This window comes from Anomaloglossus baeobatrachus, chromosome 4 (assembly GCF_048569485.1).
Source record: "Anomaloglossus baeobatrachus isolate aAnoBae1 chromosome 4, aAnoBae1.hap1, whole genome shotgun sequence".
NCBI classification, from domain to species: Eukaryota; Metazoa; Chordata; class Amphibia; order Anura; family Aromobatidae; genus Anomaloglossus; species Anomaloglossus baeobatrachus.
Window position 1 is genome coordinate 38,071,867 of NC_134356.1, and position 24,646 is coordinate 38,096,512.

The 24,646-nt window shown below is 48.5% G+C and overlaps 1 protein-coding gene across 1 annotated transcript in view; it reads left to right on the top strand.

Annotated features, from left to right (window-relative positions):
- The first annotated feature begins 2,287 nt into the window (after positions 1-2,287).
- RAD51AP1 (RAD51 associated protein 1) overlaps positions 2,288-24,646 on the top strand; it is a 66,554-nt gene continuing 44,195 nt past the window's right edge. Inside the window, exons 1-4 of the mRNA XM_075344251.1 lie at positions 2,288-2,410; positions 4,082-4,131; positions 6,630-6,759; positions 13,270-13,379. Of these exons, the coding sequence (XP_075200366.1) occupies positions 2,394-2,410; positions 4,082-4,131; positions 6,630-6,759; positions 13,270-13,379 (307 nt within the window). The 5' untranslated portion in view covers positions 2,288-2,393. The remainder of the gene's footprint in view (positions 2,411-4,081; positions 4,132-6,629; positions 6,760-13,269; positions 13,380-24,646) is intronic.

Genomic DNA, 24,646 nt, shown 5'->3' on the forward strand with positions numbered 1-24,646 from the left:
GATTACTTACTAAATGGGAAACTGCTGGGGAAATCAGACATGGAAAAAGACTTAGGCATCTTAGTGAATAAGAATCTAAATTGGAGTGCCCAGTGTCAGGCAGCAGCCACCAAAGCAAATAGGGTGATGGGATGCATTAGAAGAGGTCTGGGGGCACGAGATGAAAACATCATTCTCCCTCTGTACAAATCACTAGTCAGACCACACTTGGAGTATTGTGTGCAATTTTGGGCGCCGGTGCTGAAGAAAGACATTACTGAACTTGAAAGGGTTCAGAGGCGGGCTACTAAAATAATAAATGGAATGGGTGCATTACAATACACGGAAAGGTTATCAAAATTAGGTCTATTTACTCTAGAAAAGAGAAGACTTAGGGGAGACCTAATAAATATGTACAAATATATCAGAGGGCCATATAGAGATCTCTCCCATGATCTGTTTGTACCAAGGACTATGACAAGAACAAGGGGGCATTCTTTTCGATTGGAGGAAAGAAAATTCCTACATCAGCATAGAAGAGGGTTCTTCACGGTAAGAGCAGTGAGGCTCTGGAACTCTCTTCCTGAGGAAGTGGTGATGGCCAACTCACTGAATGAATTTAAGAGAGGAATGGATGCATTTCTTGTTAGCAAAAGTATAGAAGGTTATAAATAGCATAATCTTACAGGTAGATAGAAGAGCGACCAAGATTATTAGAGGAATGGGTGGGCTGCAATACCAAGACAGGTTATTAAACTTGGGGTTAGTTAGTTAGGAAAAACAAAGGCTTAGGGGGATCTAATCACAATGTATAAATATATGAGGGGACAGTACAGAGACCTTTCCAAAGATCTCTTTACACCTAGGCCTGCGACTGGAACACGGGGGCATCCGCTACGTCTTGAGGAAAGAATGTTTAATCATAATCACAGATGAGGACTCTTTACTGTACGAGCAGTGAGACTATGGAGCTCTCTGCCGTATGATGTTGTATTGAGGGATTCACAAGTAAAATTTAAGCAGAGCCTGATCGCATTAATTGAAAAATATAATATTACCAGTTATGTATATTGGATTTTATGACAGGGTGTTGATCCAGGGAACTAGTCTGATTGCCGTATGTGGAGTCAGGAAGGAATTTTTTTCCCCATTGGAGCTTATTTGACACATTGGGGTTTTTTTGCCTTCCTCTGGATCAACATGTTAGGCTACGGGTTGAACTAGATGGACTTAGAGTCTCCCTTCAACCTTAAAAACTGTGAAACTGTGAAACTGTGAAACTGTGATCTGCTTTTTTTTTAAACAAAAGTAAACAACTGAATGAACATCCTCAGTGTCAGGTGAGTCCATAATTTTTGCCAGGGGTTGTACAACAGGTATGGATGGATTCAGCATCTTACTGCCTGTACGACACTGCCTTTATCTCATATAGCAAAATCGTGCCGGTTGGTCCTCTTTAAATTCATGTTTTTGGGGCTAAGAATTATCTTTTTATTTTTTTTTGCAATATTCATTAAAAAGTGTTGCACCTTTTTCCTGCGTTGCATCGTTTATTGCTGGATGCAGAATGAGGTAACTGAGAACCCTTCAGTGAGCTCGCTCCACCTGGAGAGCGTGTAATTCTTTATTCCTGAGCTTCTCTCACCTGATTTATGACCACAACCCAATTTAAAGTTAATTATTCAAGGAAACCAAGAGCCTGTAACCACACCGTACACAATTTTCTATTGAGAAATTATTTTTAATCCCAAATACATGCATTTAGGTAAAAAGAAATGTCCCCAAAGATGGGTAGCCACTTTATTAGTGTTAGAGCAGCATTTATATGAAATAATTGCTACATCATACAGTGGATTTGGGGGCTCATTACATTTAGGCCAGAATTTCAACCTACTTTTCTGCAGCCATATGTTCAATTCTGCTTGTGGCCGCTAGGTGTCTCACTACTGACGTATTACATATTACACGCCGTGCCGTGAGGGTCTATGGTACGGTCATGTGATCAGAGACGAGCAATTCCCATGGTTACCAAGGACACCAGACGCAAAGCAGGAAACTACAGCCATCTGTATCACGTGATCGCATAGTGTAAATCTAGGTTCAGCAGATTCTGCTCACGGTTAGGTGTGTAGTTAAATTGATATTCGCGCCTTTTATAAATCGTTACTTTTTTTTCTGGTGTTATATTGTAGTTATGATTGTTGAATATAAAATAATTTCTTTTTTCACAATGGTGCTTTGTGGCGAATGTGCGATCGGGACTGACCAGAACCAGAAAATTGCGCGGGATGTTTGAGTCACTCAGTGCCGGGAACGACAGAGACGGAGACAGAGGAGTGTGCGAGGCGGAACCGGGGGGCGAGCTCTCCTGCAGGGGTCACTGAGGAGGAAGGAGCCCCATCCGCCTCCGCACTATGGACAGACCGGCCAGGTGACTGATTAACCCCTTCATGACTATTTCGACCCCCCCCATCTTCCAAGATCCGGTGAATGGACCCTTGTGAGGTTCTGTTCTCCTTATGTTATTATTTTTCAGAACTCCGCGAAACTGGACATTTTATTTATTGATTTATTTTTTACTTACATTTTTTAAAAATTATTTTTTTTTAACTTATATTTTGTTTTGGTGTTTTTTAATTTTTTTCACTTTTTTTTTACTTTTATTTTTTCTATATTTTTTTTAACTTATTTTTTTTGCATTTTTATACTTTATATTTTTTCTTAATTTTTATATTTGTATTTTACGTTTAATTTTTTTTACTTTTTATTTTTTTATATTTTTAAACTAATTAATATTTTGTTTTGGTGTTTTTGAATTTTTTTCACTTTTTTTTTACTTTTTTCTATATTGTTTTTACTTTTTTTGCATTTTTATACTTTATATTTTTTCTTAATTTTTATATTTGTATTTTACGTTTAATTTTTTTACTTTTTATTTTTTTATATTTTTAAACAAATTAATATTTTGTTTTGATTTTGAATTTTTAATGTTACTAATAATTTTTACTTTTTTTTTACTTGTATTTTTATATTAATGTTTTTTTTTGCTTTTTTTATATTTAACTTGTTTTATATTTTTGTTTTGAATTTTTTTGACTTATTTTTAATATTTTTTTGGTGTTTGATTTTTTTTTTTTACTTTTCTTTCCCCTTATTTTTTTACTTGTATTTTTATATACCGTAATGTTTTTTGCATTTATTTATATTTAATTTGAATTTAATTTTTCCTTAAGTTTTGTTTTTTTCCTTTTTATTTTTAATGTTTTACTTTTTATTTTGCATATTTTTTAACTTATTTTTAAAAATATTTGTATTTTTATTCATATGTATATATGAATAAAAATAAGAAAATACAAAAATATTTTTAAAAATAAATTTAAAAAAATATTAAATATTTTGTTTTTACATTTTTATTATTTTTGTTTTACTTTTTTTTATTTTTTTCTATCTTATTTATTATTTATATTTTTACATTTCACCTCTTTTATTCTTTTCATTCCCCCTCCGGGTCTTGATACCTTGTTCGGGTGATCGCTTGCACTCCACACTTTGTTAGACAAATCACAGCTTCCTATGAAGCACTGGTGATCTGCATCTCCTCACCTCCCCAGTTGCTATGACAACACTCCAGCGTTGTACGGGCGCGTTTCAAAGGGTGCTGAATTAACGTAACCGGATGGCTCAATGTAAATGCGGTCTACCATTGACAGTGTTATTTAAGTGTTTGTTTTTCTTGCCGCTCCCTGCTATTCTCATGTATCTATGATCTGAAATCCCCTCTGCCAGCTATGTCCATGGTGATGCCAGGGCACAGGGATTCTTGTGCTCGGCCGCCCTGTAATATCTTCCTGCGTGGCGCCAGGTTACTGATCACCTCTCCTGAGCGAGGCGCTAGGAGGCCGACGTCTGTCTGTGATTTCTTTCATGCCCATTATACAGCTCCTCATCCACTCTTGTGTGGTTGGACGGCTGGTGTCGAGTCAAATGGTGGCACCTCCAAGGATTATTCTGGGGAAGTTGTAAAATTTGGAGTAAAGTCACCGTGCAGCTCTGGTCTCACTCTATAATGTATTAAATTCAATGTCTGAATAATATTTTTCAGGAGTAAGAAAACGGTGGATTATTGCCAGTTTTTGGACTTAGAGGATGACGGTGAGTGGAAACTAAACCCTAAAGGGGGCTTTACACGCTACGACATCGCTAATGCGAAGTCGTTGGGGTCACGGAATTGGTGACGCACATCCGGCCTCATTAGCGATGCCGCTGCGTGTGACACCGATGAGCGATTTTGCATCGTTGCAAAAACGTGCAAAATCGCTCATCGGTGACATGGGGGTCCATTCTCAAATATCGTTACTGCAGCAGTTATGAGGTTGTTCCTAGTTCCTGCGGCAGCACACATCGCTCCGTGTGACACCGCAGGAGCGAGAAAGCTCTCCTTACCTGCGTCCTGGCCACAATGCGGAAGGAAGGAGGTGGGCGGGATGTTACGTCCCGCTCAGCTCCGCCCCTCCGCTGCTATTGGGCGGCTGCTCAGTGACGTCGCTGTGACGCCGCACGGACCGCCCCCTTAGAAAGGAGGCAGCTCGCCGGTCACAGCGACGTTGCCGGGCAGGTAAGTATGTGTGACGGGTCTGGGCGATGTTGTGCGGCACGGGCAGCGATTTGCCCGTGTCGCGCAACAGATGGGGGCGGGTACCCACACTAGCGATATCGGGACCGATATTTCAGTGTGTAAAGCCCGCTTTAGGCTATGTGCCCACGCTGCAGAAAATGCGCGGATTTCTCGCGGAAAAGCCGCGGATTTTCCAGAAATCTGCAGCACAGCTGCTCCCCAGCCATTTCTATGGCATTTGGGAAATGCTGTGCCCACGCTGCGGATTTTTCCGCACCGGAAATCGTGCGAATTTTCGTGCGGAAAAATCTGCAGCATGTCAATTATTGATGCGGATTTTGCCTATTCAATTGCATTAAAAAAAAAAAAAATCACAGAATCCGCATCAAATCCGCGTCATATCCGCACCTATGAAAAGGTGCGGATTCCGGGGGAAAGCTGCAGATTTTGAAGCAGAAAAATCCGCAGATACAGAGTCCCGTGGGCACATAGCTTTAATGGTTGTGATTTTCTGCATGTGCGTTTGCTGGATTAGGGATGGTCTACATGGGTCAGGAAAGGATTCCTACAAGTGATGAGTGGGCACTACCATGCTTGGCTGCTCTGTACTGGTAACTAGTGATGAGCGGGCACTACCATGCTTGGGTGCTCAGTACTCGTAACTAGTGATGAGCGGGCACTACCATGCTTGGGTGCTCAGTACTCGTAACTAGTGATGAGCGGGCACTACCATGCTCGGGTGCTCAGTACTCGTAACTAGTGATGAGCGGGCACTACCATGCTTGGGTGCTCAGTACTCGTAACTAGTGATGAGCGGGCACTACCATGCTTGGGTGCTCAGTACTCGTAACTAGTGATGAGCGGGCACTACCATGCTCAGGTGCTCAGTACTTGTAACTAGTGATGAGCGGGCATTACCATGCTCGGGTGCTCAGTACTGGTAACTAGTGATGAGCGAGCACTACCATGCTCAGGTGCTCAGTACTCGTAACTAGTGATGAGCGAGCACTACCATGCTCAGGTGCTCAGTACTCGTAACTAGTGATGAGCGGGCACTACCATGCTCTGGTGCTCAGTACTCGTAACTAGTGATGAGCGAGCACTGCCATGCTCGGGTGCTCAGTACTGGTAACTAGTGATGAGCGGGCACTACCATGCTCGGGTGCTCAGTACTAGTAACTAGTGATGAGCGGGCACTACCATGCTCAGGTGCTCAGTACTGGTAACTAGTGATGAGCGGGCACTACCATGCTCAGGTGCTCAGTACTGGTAACTAGTGATGAGCGGGCACTACCATGCTCAGGTGCCCAGTACTCGTAACTAGTGATGAACGGGCACTACCATGCTCAGGTGCTCAGTACTGGTAACTAGTGATGAGCGAGCACTACCATGCTCAGGTGCTCAGTACTGGTAACTAGTGATGAGCGGGCACTACCATGCTCAGGTGCTCTGTACTCGTAACTAGTGATGAGCGGGCACTACCATGCTCAGGTGCTCTGTACTCGTAACTAGTGATGAGCGGGCACTACCATGCTCAGGTGCTCAGTACTGGTAACTAGTGATGAGCGAGCACTACCATGCTCGGGTGCTCGGTACTCGTAACTAGTGATGAGCGGGCACTACCATGCTCAGGTGCTCAGTACTTGTAATCAGTGATGAGCGGGCACTACCATGCTCGGTACTTGTAACAAGCAGTTGATGCGCTGATGGGCTCGACTAGTGTACCAAGTATAAAGATCTTCCAGAAAATGCTCCAATCCCCCATTCTCTTCCATTATACTCGGGTACTCGAGTCGTGATCAGATCCCTCAGTCTTGCTTTGAGCATGAAAGATTTCAGCTTTTTTTTCTCTAGAATGGATGATAAATTTATAGGGAGGAGGAAGAAGTGGTGTATAAGTGGAGAAAGAAGCAGATTTCTCTGATAAGATATATTACAAAGTTTCTTCTTTTCATTTGCTTTTATGATTTTTGCAATGTTTTGTGACCGTCCTGAGCTTCACCTACTTTTTGTTTTCCAAACTTTTTACTTGTAGATGAGGATTTTGCGTCTTCCGCACCCGTAAGTAAAAAAGCACGAGTGGAGACGAAGAAGGAGAAAAAGGAGAAACCAATAAAGAAAAGTCACAAAGAGGAGGCCACGCCGATCAATTCCCAGAAAAAGAGGTGAGTGAGGCCACGTAGAACGGAATATCTAATGTGCGGTGTCGCCTGAGCTCGGAGGATCGGAGTTGTGTCGTGTGACATGGCCACAGTCCGATGACCGGGGAAGTGACACAAGTGCGGGCCGGGGAGGATCGGTCGTGAGGCTACTGTCTCTGTGCGATTAATTTATACAAATTGACTCAGTTGATAGATACCGTAAATCATTGAATAAAGGCTACATGCCAAGAGATTTACAAAAATCCAAAATATATTTTATTTAGCAATGCGACACAGGCATTGGCACAGGCAATACACACAGACAAAAACAGGGCAGCTATGCGTGTCAGGACTGGATTTCTCACCAAAGTTTTGGCTATATTAACCCCTTAACGACCGCGGGCCGTAAAATTACGTCCTAAATGACATAATGTTACTGCCCGCGGTCCTCCGGCGGCAGCAGCATGCCGCGATCGGCACACATCTCAGCTGATTTTCACAGCTGAGATGTGTGCCTGCTAGGCACGAGCAGAATCGTTATCTGCTCGTGCCGATTAACCCCTTAAATGGCGCTGTCAATACGTGACAGCGCCATTATAAGCGCGATTGCGGTACTGTTTTCCTTACCGCCCGATACCGGAAGTCACGTGACGCGATCACGTGACTCCCGATAGTTGTCATGGTAGCACAGGGTCATGTGATGACTCCTGTACTACACCTGACTTGCTTTCACTTTCGCTGTGCCCGGGGCACAGTAAAAGAGAAAGACAGCGTATCTGCTGTTTACAGCCTTGTAGCTGTGATCAGCAGATAGTGCAGAGCGATCGGAATGCTGATCGCAATAGCCCCCTAGGGGGACTAGTAAAATAAAAAAAAAAAGTAAAAAAATAAAAAAAAAACAAACCTAAAAGTTCAAATCACCCCCCATTTGCCCCATTGAAAATTAAAGGGTTAAAAAAATAAAAAATATACACACATTTGGTATCGCCGCGTTCAGAAACGCCCGATCTATCAAAATATAAAATCAATGAATCTGATCAGTAAACGGCGTAGCGGCAAAAAAATTCCAAACACCAAAACGATGTTTTTTTGTCGCCACAACTTTTGCGCAAAATGCAATAAGAGGCGATCAAAACTTAGCATCTGCGCAAAAATGGTACCGTTAAAAACGTCAGCTCGAGACGCAAAAAATAAGCCGTCACTGAGCCATAGATCCCGAAAAATGAGAACGCTACGGGTCACGGAATATGGCGTAAAACGTGCGCCACTTTTTTCGGACAAACTTCCGATTTTTTTTTTTTTTAACCCCTTATATAAAAGTAAACCTATACATATTTGGTGTCTACGAACTCGCACTGACCTGAGGCATCACACCCACCCATCAGTTTTACCATATAGTGAACACCGTGAATAAAATATCTCAAAAACCATAGTGCTATCGCACTTTTTTTGCCATTTTTCAGCATTTGGAATTTTTTTTGCCATTTTCTAGTACACAATATGGTAAAACTGATGGTTTGATTTAAAAGTACAGCTCGTTCCGCAAAAAATGAGCCCTCACATGACCATATTGACTGAAAAATAAAAAAAGTTATGTCTCTCAGAAAAAGAATGGCGAAAAAAAAAACGGAAAGCGAAAAATCGGCCGGTCGTGAAGGGGTTAAAGATGTAATTACTGAGCGACCAGAAGTGATTGAAAATGGCACACTAAAAAATAACATGAGTATGAATATATCTATACAAGGTGTACCAAATTCAGCCACTAGAGGTCGCACATGGTTAGGTCACAGATTTTGTACAGGATAATACAATACACAGCTGAATAACATATCAACAGAATGGCAAATGCATATAATACACTATAATACATATGAGAGTTTATGATGATACATTAATAATGACCAAATTGGTATTTTACACTCAAAACTTACTATAAAAAGGGTCATAGACCATAGACATGCCAGCAATAAAGTAATATACATGCAATGTGCATATGTGGTTGCAAACAGAATTTATATAAACAATTGCTGGTGGTTCTGCAAAAAGACAGTGCAACCATGAACTGATAAACCTGTATAGTGTGCAGCATCACATCATCTATACATAGTTGCAGACAGTTTAGTAAGCAATAGGGAGGCTTATTGCCAGTGATTAGCAAGGAGAGATCGTGCTGCACATGGAGGAGGAATGCTCCAGCAGAGGGAAGCGACCCACCAAGAGTAAACATGACTGAACACGCTGCCCTGCACCTCAACGCGTGTTTCGCTTCCAATTCATCGGGAGGTGCCTCTCATATGTATTATAGTGTATTATATGCATTTGCCATTCTGTTGATATGTTATTCAGCTGTGTATTGTATTATCCTGTACAAAATCTGTGACCTAACCATGTGCGACCTCTAGTGGCTGAATTTGGTACACCTTGTATAGATATATTCATACTCATGTTATTTTTTAGTGTGCCATTTTCAATCACTTCTGGTCTCTCAGTAATTACATCTTTAATATAGCCAAAACTTTGGTGAGAAATCCAATCCTGACACGCATAGCTGCCCTGTTTTTGTCTGTGTGTATTGCCTGTGCCTGTGCCTGTGTCGCATTGCTAAATAAAATATATTTTGGATTTTTGTAAATCTCTTGGCATGTAGCCTTTATTCAATGATTTACGGTATCTATCAACGGAGTCAATTTGTATAAATTAATCTCTGCTTTGGTGACTCATTGCAAGGTGTATGCATTTCTAATAGGATTCAGGGTATTCTTTTATGGTTAATTTATTGTCTCTGTGCAATTGCCTGGATAACTGCACCACCCAGCGGGCACTAATGTCTCACCATGTCTGATTGGGCAGAAGCATATTCCTGGACAGCCCCTTTAAGGTGAACCTGACTACAGAACCACTGGACATATATATCTGTCACTTGACTGTATGATCTCTCATGACTGTGTGGTGCCCCTGAGGCTTCCGTCGCCACAGGAACATTGCACCCCAGCCAGAGGTGTGATGTCCCATCCTGGGTAAGGAAAGGAGTGAACGCCGGTCCACAGGCAAATCTACACTACACCCATTGTTAGGCACACACAGGGACCAGGGACAGTGGCAGCAACCCTCCCATGCTGCATGCTGTGAGGGGCCGTAAGACCCATCCCTGCTCCCATAGGGTGGGAGGAGCCAGCCGAGTGTAGAGTAGAAACAGAAAGGTCAAGTTTAGTGAGTGAGTGGTGAGAGTCTGCGGGAGGCAGAGGAGAGAGCAGGGAGAAGTGCTCTAGTCAGTCATGAGCAAGAAGAGGAAAGTGTCGCTTCCTGGTGAAGACCCTGGGGCCCGGCTAGGCCCAGGTGACACCAAGCAGAACAGAGGGGATTCCAGGGCCACAGATAGCTTTCAGGCTCGTGGCCTGTTCCACAGAACGATCAGGTGGAGGGATCAAGCTGCACACAGGGGACGGTCCCTAGAAACTGGAGGAAGAGAAGTCAATTCCAAAAGTAAAAACAGAGGCCCAGGGAAGTTGCAAACACCCCGGGCCACAGCCCACAGCAGAATCTCTGGAAAGGGGGTAGAATACCCACTAGGAAAGCCCCTGGCCCGGAGGCTGTAGTGGAGGCCGAGCCAGGTTCATCCAGTAAAGGCAAGGCTTAGAAGTCAGCTGAACAAAGGAACACATAGAGGGGTGCACCGGCTTTCGCCCCCAGATCTACCCAGGATCGGCGGAGGTCCCTGACAGTGGGTTCCAGCAGTCCAACGGCACCAGTGTGCTGCAGCCCAGGAACTGTGAGTAAAGACCTTGAAACTGCACCCCCTGGTGTTGTCTCCGTTATTTCACTGCATAGACGTCTATCACCACATAGACACTTACAAGCACCAACTGTTGCCCCGGAGCACCGCTCCACCTGTGGGGAGCAGGACCATCCAAGCTGCCATTCCATCAGCCCCGGAGGCCCCATACAGCAGCGGCGGCTTAATAGCCGCAAACCACAGGTGGCGTCACAAATATTATAAACTTTAATCACCCCCAACACTGAAGCCATATTAATTGACTCCCGCCAGGGCCACGGAGTCGGGCCCCGACACCACTGACGACCCCCGGACTAGTCCGGCCCGGCACCGGGTGTCCCATAGCCCTGGGGTGGGCGAGTCAACTGATGACGTATATTTACGTTATTAGTCGTCTCCCTGTCTTTGATGCGGGCTCACACACATCTTTCCCTGCACATGACGGCTGATTTAATCATGTGCCTCTAACACCCGCCGGTGGATCAGGGATCTGTCTGCGGCTGTTAACCAGTTAAATGCTGCGATAAGTCTCTGAAAGCGACATTTACAATGCACAAACAAGAAACCCGTCACTAATCCCTCACATCTGCGCGCACATCACGTGATCATGGGACACCAATAGATTGTTATTACAGTCGGGGGTCAACTGATGACCCCTGTGTCTGTCATGATCCTCCTGTGAACGTCGGCTGTGAGCGCCATTCATAGGAGATCTTGATTTCTGCTGTACAGAGCGGTGCCGTCTGAAGATCGCAGCTTCATGTCCCCTAAGGACTAGTGAAAACGTAAAACCAAAAGAGTTTTGAAAAAATATGAAACAAACCACAAAAGAAACAAAGTTCTAATCACCTTCCTGTTGCCTTATTTGAAAATAAAACAATAAATAATAATAATAATATAATAATATTTATTCATTTATATAGGGCTATTAATTCCACAGCGCTTCACATACGTCAGGTACACTGTCCCCATTGGGGCTCACAATCTAGAGTCCCTATCTGTACGTCTTTGGATAAAATGCACATATTTGATCTCGCTATCGGAAATGTCCAATCTGTCAAAATGTAAAATAAATTCATCAAATTGGGGATGGGCGTAACGAGAAAAAAAAAATAAAACAAGAGAATTGCATTTTTTTGACGCCGCAACTTTGCAATAATAGGTTACTCCAAGAATAGTATCAGCAAAAAACGTCATCTGAGGACACAAAAAATAAGCCGTCACTGAGCCCCAGATACTGAGAAATAAAAAAACGTTACAGGTCTCGGAAAAATAGGGACAAAAGCAGAAAAAAAATTTGGGAGGCAAATTTCAGACTTTTTTTTTTCACTACTTAAATAAAAATAAATAATAAAAAAATAAATAAATAAAATAATAAAAAAAATAAAATAAAACTATACATGTTTGGTATCTAAGAACTCGTACCCAGCTGGGGAATGATAAGGCCAGGTCAATTTTACCATATAATGAACATGGTAAATTAAAAAAAAAAAAACAAAGAACAATAGTGGAATAGCACTTTTTTTTTTTTTTTTTTTTTGCAATTTCACCGCACTTGGAATTTTTTGTTTCCCGTTTCCCAGTACAGTCTGGGGCAGAATGGATGGAGTCTTTTAAAAATACAATACGTCCCACAAAAAACATATGGCTATATTGACGGAAAAATAAAGTTATGGTTCTCGGAAGAAGGGGAGGAAGAAAAACTATAAGCAGAAAATCGTCCGAGGGTGAGGGGGGGGTTAAACGCCACCAGGAGACTGGTCAGACAGGCGGGTTCCTGGAAGCTTCTCCCCGCTTGCTTCCTTAGGCTATGTGCCCACTGGAGAATTTAACTGCGGATTTTACAGCGGAAAACACGCAATTTTTTTTTTTCCGATAAATCCGCGTGTTTACGCAAGTACAGACACTCCCCATGTTATCCTATGGGATTTGGGGAGTGCTGTATCAATGCTGCGGTATTTGCGGCTGCGCATTTCCCGCAGCCGCACGTATCTGCATGTCCATTATTCATGCGGAAAAATCTGCGAAATTCCTGCTCCTGCATTATGGAGATACAGGGTGGGAAATCCGCGCTGTTTCCGCAGGTTTGCCGCAACAATTCCGCAGAGATACCGCAGCAATAGATAGCCACGGATTCCGGGGAGCAGCTGCGGGAAACCTGCAGAAATGTCCGCAGGTATGTTCACCCATGTGCACAGGGCCTTAGAGTTACCAGGCTGCCTCTATGTGCAGGTAAGTAGAGGCCTATCACTTCCGCAGGGGTCCCGCTAGACCAACCAGTCTCCCGGTGGCTTTTAAAGCATGTTGCACTTTGAATTTCAGAGATGGACATACCTGGCTGAGATCATAGAGTGCGGATCTGCCGTCAGGTCCGTCCCTTTAAGGCAGATCCGCACTCAAGCATAGAGCGCGGTGGCTCAGGGCAGCACGGTGGCTCAGTGGTTAGCACTGCAGTCTTGCAGCGCTGGGGTCCTGGGTTCAATTCCCACCAAGGACACCATCTGCAAGGAGTTTGTATGTTCTCCCCGTGTTTGTGTGGTTTCCTCCGGGTTCTCCGGTTTCCTCCCACACTCCAAAGACATACAGATAGTGACTTTAGATTCTGAGCCCCAATGGGGACAGTGTTCCTGATGTATGTAAAGCGCTGCCGAATATGTTAGCGCTATGTAAAAATAAAGATTACTAGGATTCCTTGTTTGGGCACATTTCAGGTACAGACGAGTTTCCACTTTAATCAGTGTTTTTATTTTTTTTTTTCCCAGGCTGCCTCTAGAAGACAAGCTGTACCAAAGGGATTTAGAAGTGGCTTTGGCGCTGTCCGCAAAAGAGACGACTGTCATTATAGAGAATGATGAGAATATTCCCAGAAATGGTAAAGACGTGTTCTTATCAACTCAATTCTGGGGGTCCTGCTGTCAAAATTGGGAATTTTGGGGAAAACCACAAATGGGGTCTCTCAGGGTCACAGAGACGGATTTCAAATCGATCTGCGCAGATATAAATGAATCAACATTGATCACGCCAAGACGTATTCACTGAGCAAAAGCAAGCTTCTGGCTCATGTATTAAAAATCTCATGATTATACAGTCCAACATTTGACCTTGAAACGGGAACAAGGAGTAAAAGATAAAGCCCCAATTTCACATCCCAGCTGGTGAGAACCAACATGTTATGAATACAATCAGTGTGTTATGAATACTTCTTTGTTCATTCTACATTTCTTTGTCGCTCCATTGGGAGACCCAGACAATTGGGTGTATAGCTTCTGCCTCCGGAGGCCACACAAAGTATTACACTTTAAAAAGTGTAACCCCTCCCCTCTGCTATACACCCTCCCGTGCATCACGGGCCCATCAGTTTTTATGCTTTGTGTTGAAGGAGGCACACATGCACGCAAGCTCCACAAGTTAGTCGGCAGCAGCTGCTGACTATATCGGATGGAAGAAAAGAGGGCCCATTACAGGGCTCCCGGCATGCTCCCTTCTCACCCCACTCTGAGTCGGCGGTGCTGTTAAGGTTGAGGTACCCATTGCGGGTACACAGGCAGGAGCCACATGCCGTTTTCCTTCCACATCCCTTACAGGGCTCTGGGTGAAGTGGGATCCTAAACGGTCTCCTGGCACTGGGACCGTGCTCCCTCCGCAGCCCCTGGGGGAATCTGCTGGACAGGAGCCCGGGTATCGTCAGGGACATGGCCCTGCTACTCTGAGGTACTCTGTGTCCCCTTGGGGACGGCGCATAGAGCGCCTGTTTGATACACGCTGCAGCAGCTGCTGGGTGTGTTGGTGCGCCGGGACTACCGCGCTGGCCGCGCTTGTTTGCCGGCCGCGCTTATAACTCGAGTCCCCGGCTTTTGCGGCCTAGTGCCGCATATTCCCGCCCCCGGGCCTGCCAGTCAGGAGTAAGGGCGGGACGCTGCATGGAACGTCAGCGCTGAGGGCAGGAGCATACTTTGTATCCTCCTCCCCCCTCACTGTGCACAGTGGGGCACCAGATTCCCGCACTTTTTAGTGCACGCCCACGGCTCCCTCTTCCTCTCAGAACGCTAGCAGCCATTACTAGCAGCACGGCTGACGCTGGGGATCTTCAGAGACGAGCTCCAACAGCGCTGGGAGCCCAGGCAGGGAATCTGGTGGTCACACAAACGCTGAGGGCGGTCGGTAAGCAGCACCTGTTACTAGGTGCTTGCTCCCCTGGGTGCAGAAGTGTATATTTATATCCATATTTTGTATACATTTACTCTGTACGGCCGCACTGTTGCCTTGGCTATATACCCTCTCTGATTGCTCTAAAAGGAGACAACAGCATGTCGTCCGAAAAAAGCAAGGGTGCCAGGGCACAGGTTTACTTTGCAACCTGTACCTCATGTGCGGCTATGCTACCTGCAGGTTCCACCTACCCTCATTGTGTGCAATGCTTGGCCCCTGTGACACTCACTCAGCCGGAGCCTTTGCCACTGGTGGGACCCTCGGCCCAGGTGGAACAGTCGGCTGCCACTGTCCAGGTGACAGGGACAGAGTTTGCAGTATTTGCTGACAAACTTTCTGAGTCTATGGATAGATGGTCTGCTAAGATACTAGAGGCTTTGCAGTCCAGACTAGTAACACAGATCCCGGGCACTGTTGAATCATTGTCCCCAGGCCCCCCTAGGTTGGAGCAGCAAAGTGCTCCTGGGGCGACTCATAGCTCCCACGGTGAGGACTCTGACACGGACCGCAGTCCCAGGCCAGCTAAGCGGGCTCGCCGGGAGCTTCCCTCGACTTCATCACAGTGTTCAGGGTCTCAGCATGAGGAATCTCTGGAAGATGAAGCGGAGGTGGCAGATCAGGGCTCTGATTCTGACGCCGCTCTCAACCTTGCTACACCTGAAGGGGACGCCATAGTAAATGACCTTATAGCGTCCATCAATCAGGTGTTGGATCTTTCTCCTCCAACTCCTCAGATTGAGGAGTCAGCTTCTCAGCAGGAGAAATTCCATTTTAGGTTTCCTAAACGAGCACGGAGTGCATTTCTTGATCACTCCGACTTCAGAGATACAGTCCAGAAACACCGAGCTTTTCCAGATAAGCGCTTTACTAAGCGCCTTAATGACACACGTTATCCCTTTCCCCCTGACGTAGTCAAGAGTTGGGCTCAGTGTCCCAAGGTGGATCCTCCAGTCTCCAGACTGGCGGCTAGATCCATAGTTCCAGTGGCAGACGGTGCATCACTCAAGGATGCCACTGACAGGCAGATAGAGCTCCTGATGAAATCCATCTATGAAGCCATAGGCGCGTCTTTTGCTCCGGCATTCGCAGCCGTATGGGCACTCCAAGCTATCTCAGCTTGCCAGTCTGAGATTAATGCAGTCACACGTGCCTCTACTCCACAGGTTGTGTCCTTAACCTCTCAGGCGTCGGCGTTTGCGTCCTACGCCATGAATGCTGTCCTGGACTCTGCGAGCCGTACGGCGGTAGCATCCGCCAATTCGGTGGCAGTCCGCAGGGCTATGTGGCTACGTGAATGGAAGGCAGACTCTGCTTCCAAGAAGTTCTTAACCGGTTTGCCATTTTCTGGCGACCGCCTGTTTGGCGAGCAATTGGATGAAATCATTAAACAATCCAAGGGAAAGGAATCGTCCTTGCCCCAGTCCAAACCCAACAGACCTCCACAAAGGAAGGTACAATCGAGATTTCGGTCCTTTCGGACCTCAGCCAAGTCCCAATTCTCCTCGTCCAACAGGCCACAGAAGGGTCAGAGGAACTCTGACTCATGGCGGTCTAAGTCACGTCCTAAAAAGACCGCCGGAGGAACCGCTCCCAAAGCGGCCTCCTCATGATTTTCGGCCTCCCCAAACCGCATCCTCGGTCGGTGGCAGGCTCTCCCGCTTTTGCGACGCCTGGTTGCCACATGTCCAAGACCGATGGGTGAGAGACATTCTGTCTCACGGTTACAGGATAGAATTCCGCTCTCGTCCTCCGACTCGTTTCTTCAGAACATCTCCGCCCCCGAGCGAGCCGATGCTCTTCTTCAGGCGGTGAGCACTCTGAAAACAGAAGGAGTGGTGATCCCGGTTCCCCTTCAGCAATGGGGTCAAGGTTTCTACTCCAACTTGTTTGTAGTGCCAAAAAAGGACGGATCTTTCCGTCCCGTCCTGGATCTCAAGCTGCTCAACAAACATGTGAACGCCAGGCGGTTCCGGATGGAATCCCTCCGCTCCGTCATCGCCTCGATGTCCCAAGGAGACTTCCTAGCATCAATCGACATCAGAGATGCTTATCTCCACGTGCCGATTGCACCAGAGCATCAGCGCTTCCTGCGTTTCGCCATCGGGGACGAACACTTTCAGTTCGTGGCGCTGCCCTTTGGCCTGGCGACAGCCCCTCGGGTCTTCACCAAGGTCATGGCAACAGTGGTAGCGGTCCTGCACTCGCAGGGCCACTCGGTGATCCCTTACTTAGACGATCTCCTGGTCAAGGCCCCCTCTCAGGTGGCATGCCAACACAGCCTGAACACTGCTCTGGAGACTCTCCAGAGATTCGGGTGGATCATCAATTTCCCAAAGTCAAAATTGACTCCGACCCAATCGCTGACATATCTCGGGATGGAGTTTCACACTCTCTCAGCGATAGTGAAACTTCCGCTGGACAAACAACGTTCACTACGGACAGGGGTGCAATCTCTCCTTCGAGCCCAGTCGCACCCCTTGAGACGCCTCATGCACTTCCTAGGGAAGATGGTGGCGGCAATGGAGGCAGTTCCATTTGCGCAGTTTCATCTGCGTCCACTTCAATGGGACATTCTCCGAAAATGGGACAGGAAGTCGACGTCTCTCGACAGGAACGTCTCCCTGTCTCGGACAGCCAAGGCCTCTCTTCAGTGGTGGCTTCTTCCCACGTCTTTGTCGAAGGGGAAATCATTTCTGCCCCCATCCTGGGCGGTGGTCACGACGGATGCGAGTCTGTCAGGGTGGGGAGCGGTCTTCCTCCACCACAGGGCTCAGGGTACCTGGACTCAGCCAGAGTCCTCCCTGCAGATCAATGTTCTGGAGATAAGGGCAGTGTATCTAGCCCTAAAGGCGTTCCAGCCGTAGCTGGAGGGCAGGCAGATCCGAATTCAGTCGGACAACGCCACGGCGGTGGCATACATCAACCACCAAGGCGGCACACGCAGTCGGCAAGCCTTCCAGGAAGTTCGGCGGATTCTGCTGTGGGTGGAAGCCACAGCCTCCACCATCTCCGCAGTTCACATCCCGGGCGTAGAAAACTGGGAAGCAGACTTTCTCAGTCGCCAGGGCATGGACGCAGGGGAATGGTCTCTTCACCCAGAAGTGTTTCAAGAGATCTGTTGCCGCTGGGGGAAGCCGGACGTCGACCTAATGGCGTCCCGGCACAACAACAAGGTCCCGGCATTCATGGCACGGTCTCAAGATCACAAAGCTCTGGCCGCAGACGCCTTAGTTCAGGATTGGTCGCAGTTTCGACTGCCTTATGTATTTCCTCCTCTGGCCCTACTGCCCAGAGTATTACGCAAGATCAGGTCCGACTGCAGCCGCGCCATCCTCATCGCCCCAGACTGGCCGAGGAGATCGTGGTACCCAGATCTGTGGCATCTCACGGTGGGTCAACCGTGGGCACTGCCAGACCGTCCAGACTTACTGTCTCAAGGGCCATTTTTCCATCTGAATTCTGCGGCCCTCAACCTGACTGTGTGGGCATTGAGTCCTGGATCCTAGCGTCTTCAGGGTTATCTCAAGAGGTCATTGCCACTATGAGACAGGCCAGGAAACCAACGTCCGCCAAGATCTACCACAGGACGTGGAGAATCTTCTTATCCTGGTGCTCTGATCAGGGTTTTTCTCCCTGGCCATTTGCCTTGCCCACTTTCCTGTCCTTCCTTCAATCCGGACTGGAAAAGGGTTTGTCTCTCGGCTCCCTTAAGGGATAAGTATCGGCGCTATCTGTGTTTTTTCAGAAGCGCCTAGCCAGGCTTCCGCAGGTCCGCACGTTCCTGCAGGGAGTTTGTCACATAGTCCCTCCTTACAAGCGTCCGCTAGAACCTTGGGATCTGAACAGGGTACTGATGGCTCTTCAGAAACCACCTTTCGAGCCAATGAGAGAGATTTCTCTTTCACGCCTTTCACAAAAGGTGGTCTTCCTAGTGGCAGTCACATCACTTCGGAGAGTGTCGGAGCTAGCAGCGCTGTCATGCAAAGCTCCCTTCCTGGTGTTCCACCAGGACAAGGTGGTTCTGCGTCCGGTTCCAAAATTTCTCCCTAAGGTGGTATCCCCTTTTCATCTTAATCAGGATATCTCCTTACCTTCTTTTTGCCCTCATCCAGTTCACCAATGTGAAAAGGATTTGCACTTGTTAGATCTCGTGAGAGCACTCAGGATCTACATTTCACGCACGGCGCCCCTGCGCCGTTCTGATGCACTCTTTGTCCTTGTCGCTGGCCAGCGTAAGGGGTCGCAGGCTTCCAAGTCAACCTTGGCTAGATGGATCAAGGAACCGATTCTTGAAGCCTACCGTTCGTCTGGGCTTCCGATTCCTTCAGGGCTGAGAGCTCATTCTACCAGAGCCGTAGGTGCGTCCTGGGCATTGCGGCACCAGGCTACGGCTCAGCAGGTGTGTCAGGCGGCTACCTGGTCGAGTCTGCACACTTTTACAAAACACTATCAGGTGCATGCCTATGCTTCGGCAGATGCCGCCCTAGGTAGGCGAGTCCTTCAGGCGGCAGTTGCACACCTGTAAGAAGAGGCCGTTTTTTCGGCTCTTTTTATCGAGGTATTCTTTTACCCACCCAGGGATTGCTTTTGGACATCCCAATTGTCTGGGTCTCCCAATGGAGCGACAAAGAAGAAGGGAATTTTGTTTACTTACCGTAAATTCCTTTTCTTTGTCGCTCCTAATTGGGAGACCCAGACAATTGGGTGTATAGCTATGCCTCCGGAGGCCACACAAAGTATTACACTAAAAGTGTAAAGCCCCTCCCCTTCAGCCTATACACCCCCCGTACTGCTACGGGCTCATCAGTTTTTATGCTTTGTGCGAAGGAGGTCAGACATGCACGCATAGCTCCACAGCTTAGTCAGCAGCAGCTGCTGACTATGTCGGATGGAAGAAAAGAGGGCCCATAACAGGGCCCCCAGCATGCTCCCTTCTCACCCCACTTTTGTCGGCGGTGTTGTTAAGGTTGAGGTATCCATTGCGGGTACGGAGGCTGGAGCCCACATGCTGCTTTCCTTCCCCATCCCTCAATTAGGGCTCTGGGTGAAGTGGGATCCTATCGGTCTCCAGGCACAGGAGACCGTGCTCCATCCACAGCTCCTGAGGACCCTGCTGGATAGGAGCCGAGTATCGTTCAGGGACATGGCCCTGCTACTTGGAGGTACTCTGTGTCCCCGTGGGGACCGCGCACAGCAACACTCCAGCATTGCTGGGTGTGCTAGTGCACCGGGGACAGCAGCGCTGGCTGCATGTGTGCCACTATACACTCAGCGTCGCTGAGTGTATTTGTGTAGGGGGACTGCCGCGCTGACCGCCGCTGCCATGGTTATCCCTGCGGCGCGGCTGGGACTGTTAGTGCGCCGGGGACTTCCGCGCCGACCGCGCTTATACGGCGGCCGCGCTTATAACTATAGTCCCCGGCTTCTGCGGCCTAGTCTCATTCTTTTCCCGCCCCCAGCCCTGCCAGTCAGGGGAAGGGCGGGACGCTGTACAGGTCGGCAGCACTGAGGGCTGGAGCATGCTTTGCATACTCCACCCCCTCACTCTGCACAGTGGGGCACCAGTTCCCGCACTTTTCTGGGTCACGCCCACGGCTCCCTCCTCTCCCCAGGACGCTGGCAGCCATTCCTCTCAGCTCTGCTAACGCTGGAGAGGAGAGACAAGCTCAAAGAGACCCAGGCAGGATTTCTGGTGCCCACACAAACGCTTTGCGCAGGCGGTAAGCAGCACCTGTGGTGCTGGCCCCACTAGTGCAGAAGTGTATTTATAGTTTATATGATTATAGTCTATACTTTACACTGTAGGGTGCACTGTTGATTTGTGGCTATTTACCCTCCTGTATTGCTCAGAGGAGACAACAGCATGTCGTCCACAAATAGCAAGGGTGCCATGGCACAGACTTACTATGCTGCCTGTGCAGCATGTACGGCTATACTGCCGGCAGGTTCCACTGACCCTCATTGTGTGCAATGCTCGGCCCCTGTGGCACTTTCTCAGCCGGAGCCTCTGCTAGGGGTGGCCCAGGGAGAACCACCTGTTAACACTGTCCAGGTGACAGGGACGGAGTTTGCAGTTTTTACTGAAAGACTTTCTGAGACTATGGCTAAGATATTAGAAGCCTTGCAGTCCAGGCCGGCATCTCAAGCCAGGGGCACTGTGGAATCATTGCCCCCTGGTCCCCCTCAGTTGGAACAGCAATGTCCTCCCGGGGTGTCTCATGGATCCCAGGGTGAGGTCTCTGACACGGACCGCAGCCCCAGACCGATTAAGCGAGCTCGCTATGATATCCCCTCGACATCATCACAATGTTCAGGGTCTCAGCGAGAGGACTCTCTGTATGATGAAGCGGAGGTAGCTGATCAGGATTCTGATCCTGAAGCCGCTCTCAACCTTGATACTCCTGATGGGGACGCCATAGTGAATGATCTTATTGCGTCCATCAATGAAATGTTGAATATTTCTCCCTCAGCTCCTCCAGTGGAGGAGTCAGCTTCTCAGCAGGAGAAATTCCGTTTCAGGTTTCCCAAGCGTACAAAGAGTATGTTTCTGGACCACTCTGACTTCAGAGAGGCAGTCCAGAAACACCGAGCTTATCCAGATAAGCGTTTTTCCAAGCGCCTTAAGGATACACGTTACCCTTTTCCCCCTGACGTGGTCAAGGGCTGGACTCAGTGTCCCAAGGTGGATCCTCCAATCTCCAGACTGGCAGCTAGATCCATAGTTGCAGTGGAAGATGGAGCTTCACTCAAGGATGCCACTGACAGACAGATGGAGCTCTGGTTGAAATCCATCTATGAAGCTATCGGCGCGTCTTTTGCTCCAGCATTCGCAGCCGTATGGGCACTCCAAGCTATCTCTGCTGGTCAGGCGCAAATAGACGCACTCACGTACGTCTGCGCTGCAGGTGGCGTCCATAACCTCTCAAACGTCGGCATTTGCGTCCTACGCTATTAATGCTGTCCTGGACTCTGCGACCCGTACGGCGGTTGCAGCCGCCAATTCGGTGGTAATACGCAGGGCCTTGTGGCTGCGGGAATGGAAGGCAGATTCGGCTTCCAAAAAGTGCTTAACTGGATTGCCATTTTCTGGCGACCGTTTGTTTGGTGAGAGATTGGATGAAATCATCAAACAATCCAAGGGAAAGGAAACATCCTTACCCCAAGCCAAACCAAAAACACCCCAACAGAGGAGGGGACAGTTGAGGTTTCGGTCCTTTCGGGGTGCGGGCAGGTCACAATTCTCCTCGTCCAAAAGGCCTCAGAAGGATCAGAGGAACGCCGACGCATGGCGGTCTAAATCACGCCCTAAAAAGACCGCCGGAGGTGCCGCTACCAAAGCGGCTTCCTCATGACTTACGGCCTCCTCACACCGCATCCTCGGTCGGTGGCAGGCTCTCCCGCTTTTGCGACACCTGGCTGCCACAAGTAAAAGACCGTTGGGTGAGAGACATTTTGTCTCACGGTTACAGGATAGAGTTCAGCTCTCGTCCTCCGACTCGATTCTTCAGAACATCTCCGCCTCCCGAGCGAGCCGAGGCTCTTCTGCAGGCGGTGGGCATTCTGAAGGCAGAAGGAGTGGTGGTCCCGGTTCCTCTTCAGCAACAGGGTCACGGTTTCTACTCCAACCTGTTTGTGGTTCCAAAGAAGGACGGGTCCTTCCGTCCTGTTTTGGACCTAAAACTGCTCAACAAACACGTAAGGACCAGGCGGTTCCGGATGGAATCCCTCCGCTCCGTCATCGCCTCAATGTCCCAAGGAGATTTCCTAGCATCGATCGATATCAAGGATGCTTATCTCCACGTACCAATTGCTCCAGAGCATCAGCGCTTCTTGCGCTTCGCCATAGGAGACGAACACCTTCAGTTCGCGGCACTGCCGTTCGGCCTGGCGACAGCCCCAAGGTCATGGCTACAGTAGTTGCGGTCCTCCACTCTCAGGGTCACTCAGTGATACCTTACTTAGACGATCTGCTGGTCAAGGCACCCTCTCAAGAGGCATGCCAACACAGCCTCAACGTTACTCTGGAGATTCTCCAGAGTTTCGGGTGGATCATCAATTTTCCAAAGTCAAATCTGACACCGGTCCAATCACTGACATTTCTTTGTCGCTCTATTGGGAGACCCAGACAATTGGGTGTATAGCTACTGCCTCCGGAGGCCACACAAAGTATTACACTTAAAAGTGTAAGGCCCCTCCCCTACTGCCTATACACCCCCCGTGGGATCACGGGTTCCTCAGTTTTCATGCTTTGTGCGAAGGAGGCTAACATCCACGCATAGCTCCACTGTTTAGTCAGCAGCAGCTGCTGACTTTGTCGGATGGAAGAAAAGAGGGCCCATACTAGGGCCCCCAGCATGCTCCCTTCTCACCCCACTTTTGTCGGAGGTGTTTGTTAAGGTTGAGGTACCCATTGCGGGTACGGAGGCTGGAGCCCACATGCTGCTTTCCTTCCCCATCCCCTTAGGGCTCTGGGTGAAGTGGGATCCTATCGGTCTCCAGGCACAGGAGACCGTGCTCCGTCCACAGCCCTGGGGATCTGCTGGACATGGAGCTGAGTATCGTCAGGGACAGGACCCTGCTACATTAAGGTACTCTGTGTCCCCGTACAAATCGCGCACACACACCAGCATTGCTGGGTGTGTTAGTGCGCCGGGGGCAGCAGCGAGGCGCGCTTGTGCTATACTCACTGCAGCTTGCTGAGTGAGTTTATGTGTTAGGAACTACCGCGCCGGCCGCTGATGGCGGTTTTTACAGCAGCGCTGCGGCGCGGCTGGGACTTGTGGTGCGCCGGGGACTTCCGCGCTGGCCGCGCTTATACGGCGGCCGCGCTTATAAATCGAGTCCCCGGCTTTTGCGGCCTAGTTCCGTTTCGTTCCCGCCCCCAGGCCTGCCAGTCGGGAAGGGCGGGACGCTGTGCTGAACTTCAGCGCCGAGGGCTGGAGTCTGCTTAGCATACTCCAACCCCCCTCACTGGGCACAGTGGGACGCCAGTTTCCCGCACTTTGTCTGGGGCACGCCCACGGCCCGCCCCTCTTCACAGGACGCTGGCAGCCATTCCTGTTTGCAGTCTGAGTGCAGAGGGGAGACAAGCTCTGGGAGACCCAGACACGGGATTCTGGCGACCACACACCCGCTTGGAGCGGGCGGTAAGCGGCACCTCGGGTGCTGACACCACTTGTGCCGAAGTGTTCATTTGTATATGCTTGTATTCTTTACATTGCACTGTACGGTCGCTATTCTTGGCTATATACCCTCCTAGATTGCTAGACAACATGTCGTCCGCAAAAAGCAAGGGGGCCAAGACACAGGCTTTCTATGCTACCTGTACCGCATGTGCGGCTGTTCTACCGGCTGGTGCCACTGACCCCCATTGTGTGCAATGTTCGGCCCCTGTGGCACTTGCTCAGCCGGGGCCTCTGCTAGAGGTGGCCCAAGGAGAACCACCTGTGAACACTGTCCAGGTGACAGGGACGGAGTTTGCAGTTTTTGCTGATAGATTGTCTGTGACTATGACTAAAATCCTTGAGACTTTGCAGTCCAGACCGGTACCTCAGACCATGGGCACTGTTGATTCAATGCTCCCTGGCCCCCCTCATTTGGAACAAATCCGTGCTCCGGGGGGGTCCCATGCATCCCGGGGTGATGGCTCTGACACGGACGACAGTCCCAGACAGCCTAAGCGAGCTCGCTGGGAGCGACCCTCCACTTCATCACACTGGTCAGGGTCCCAGCAGGAGGACTCTCTATATGATGAGGCAGAGGTAGCTGATCAGGATTCTGATCCTGAGACCGCTCTTAATCTCGATACACCTGAGGGGGACGCAATAGTGAATGATCTCATAGCGTCCATCAATAAAATGTTGGATATTTCTCCCCTAGCTCCTCCAGTGGAGGAGTCAGCTTCACAGCAGGAGAAATTCCATTTCAGGT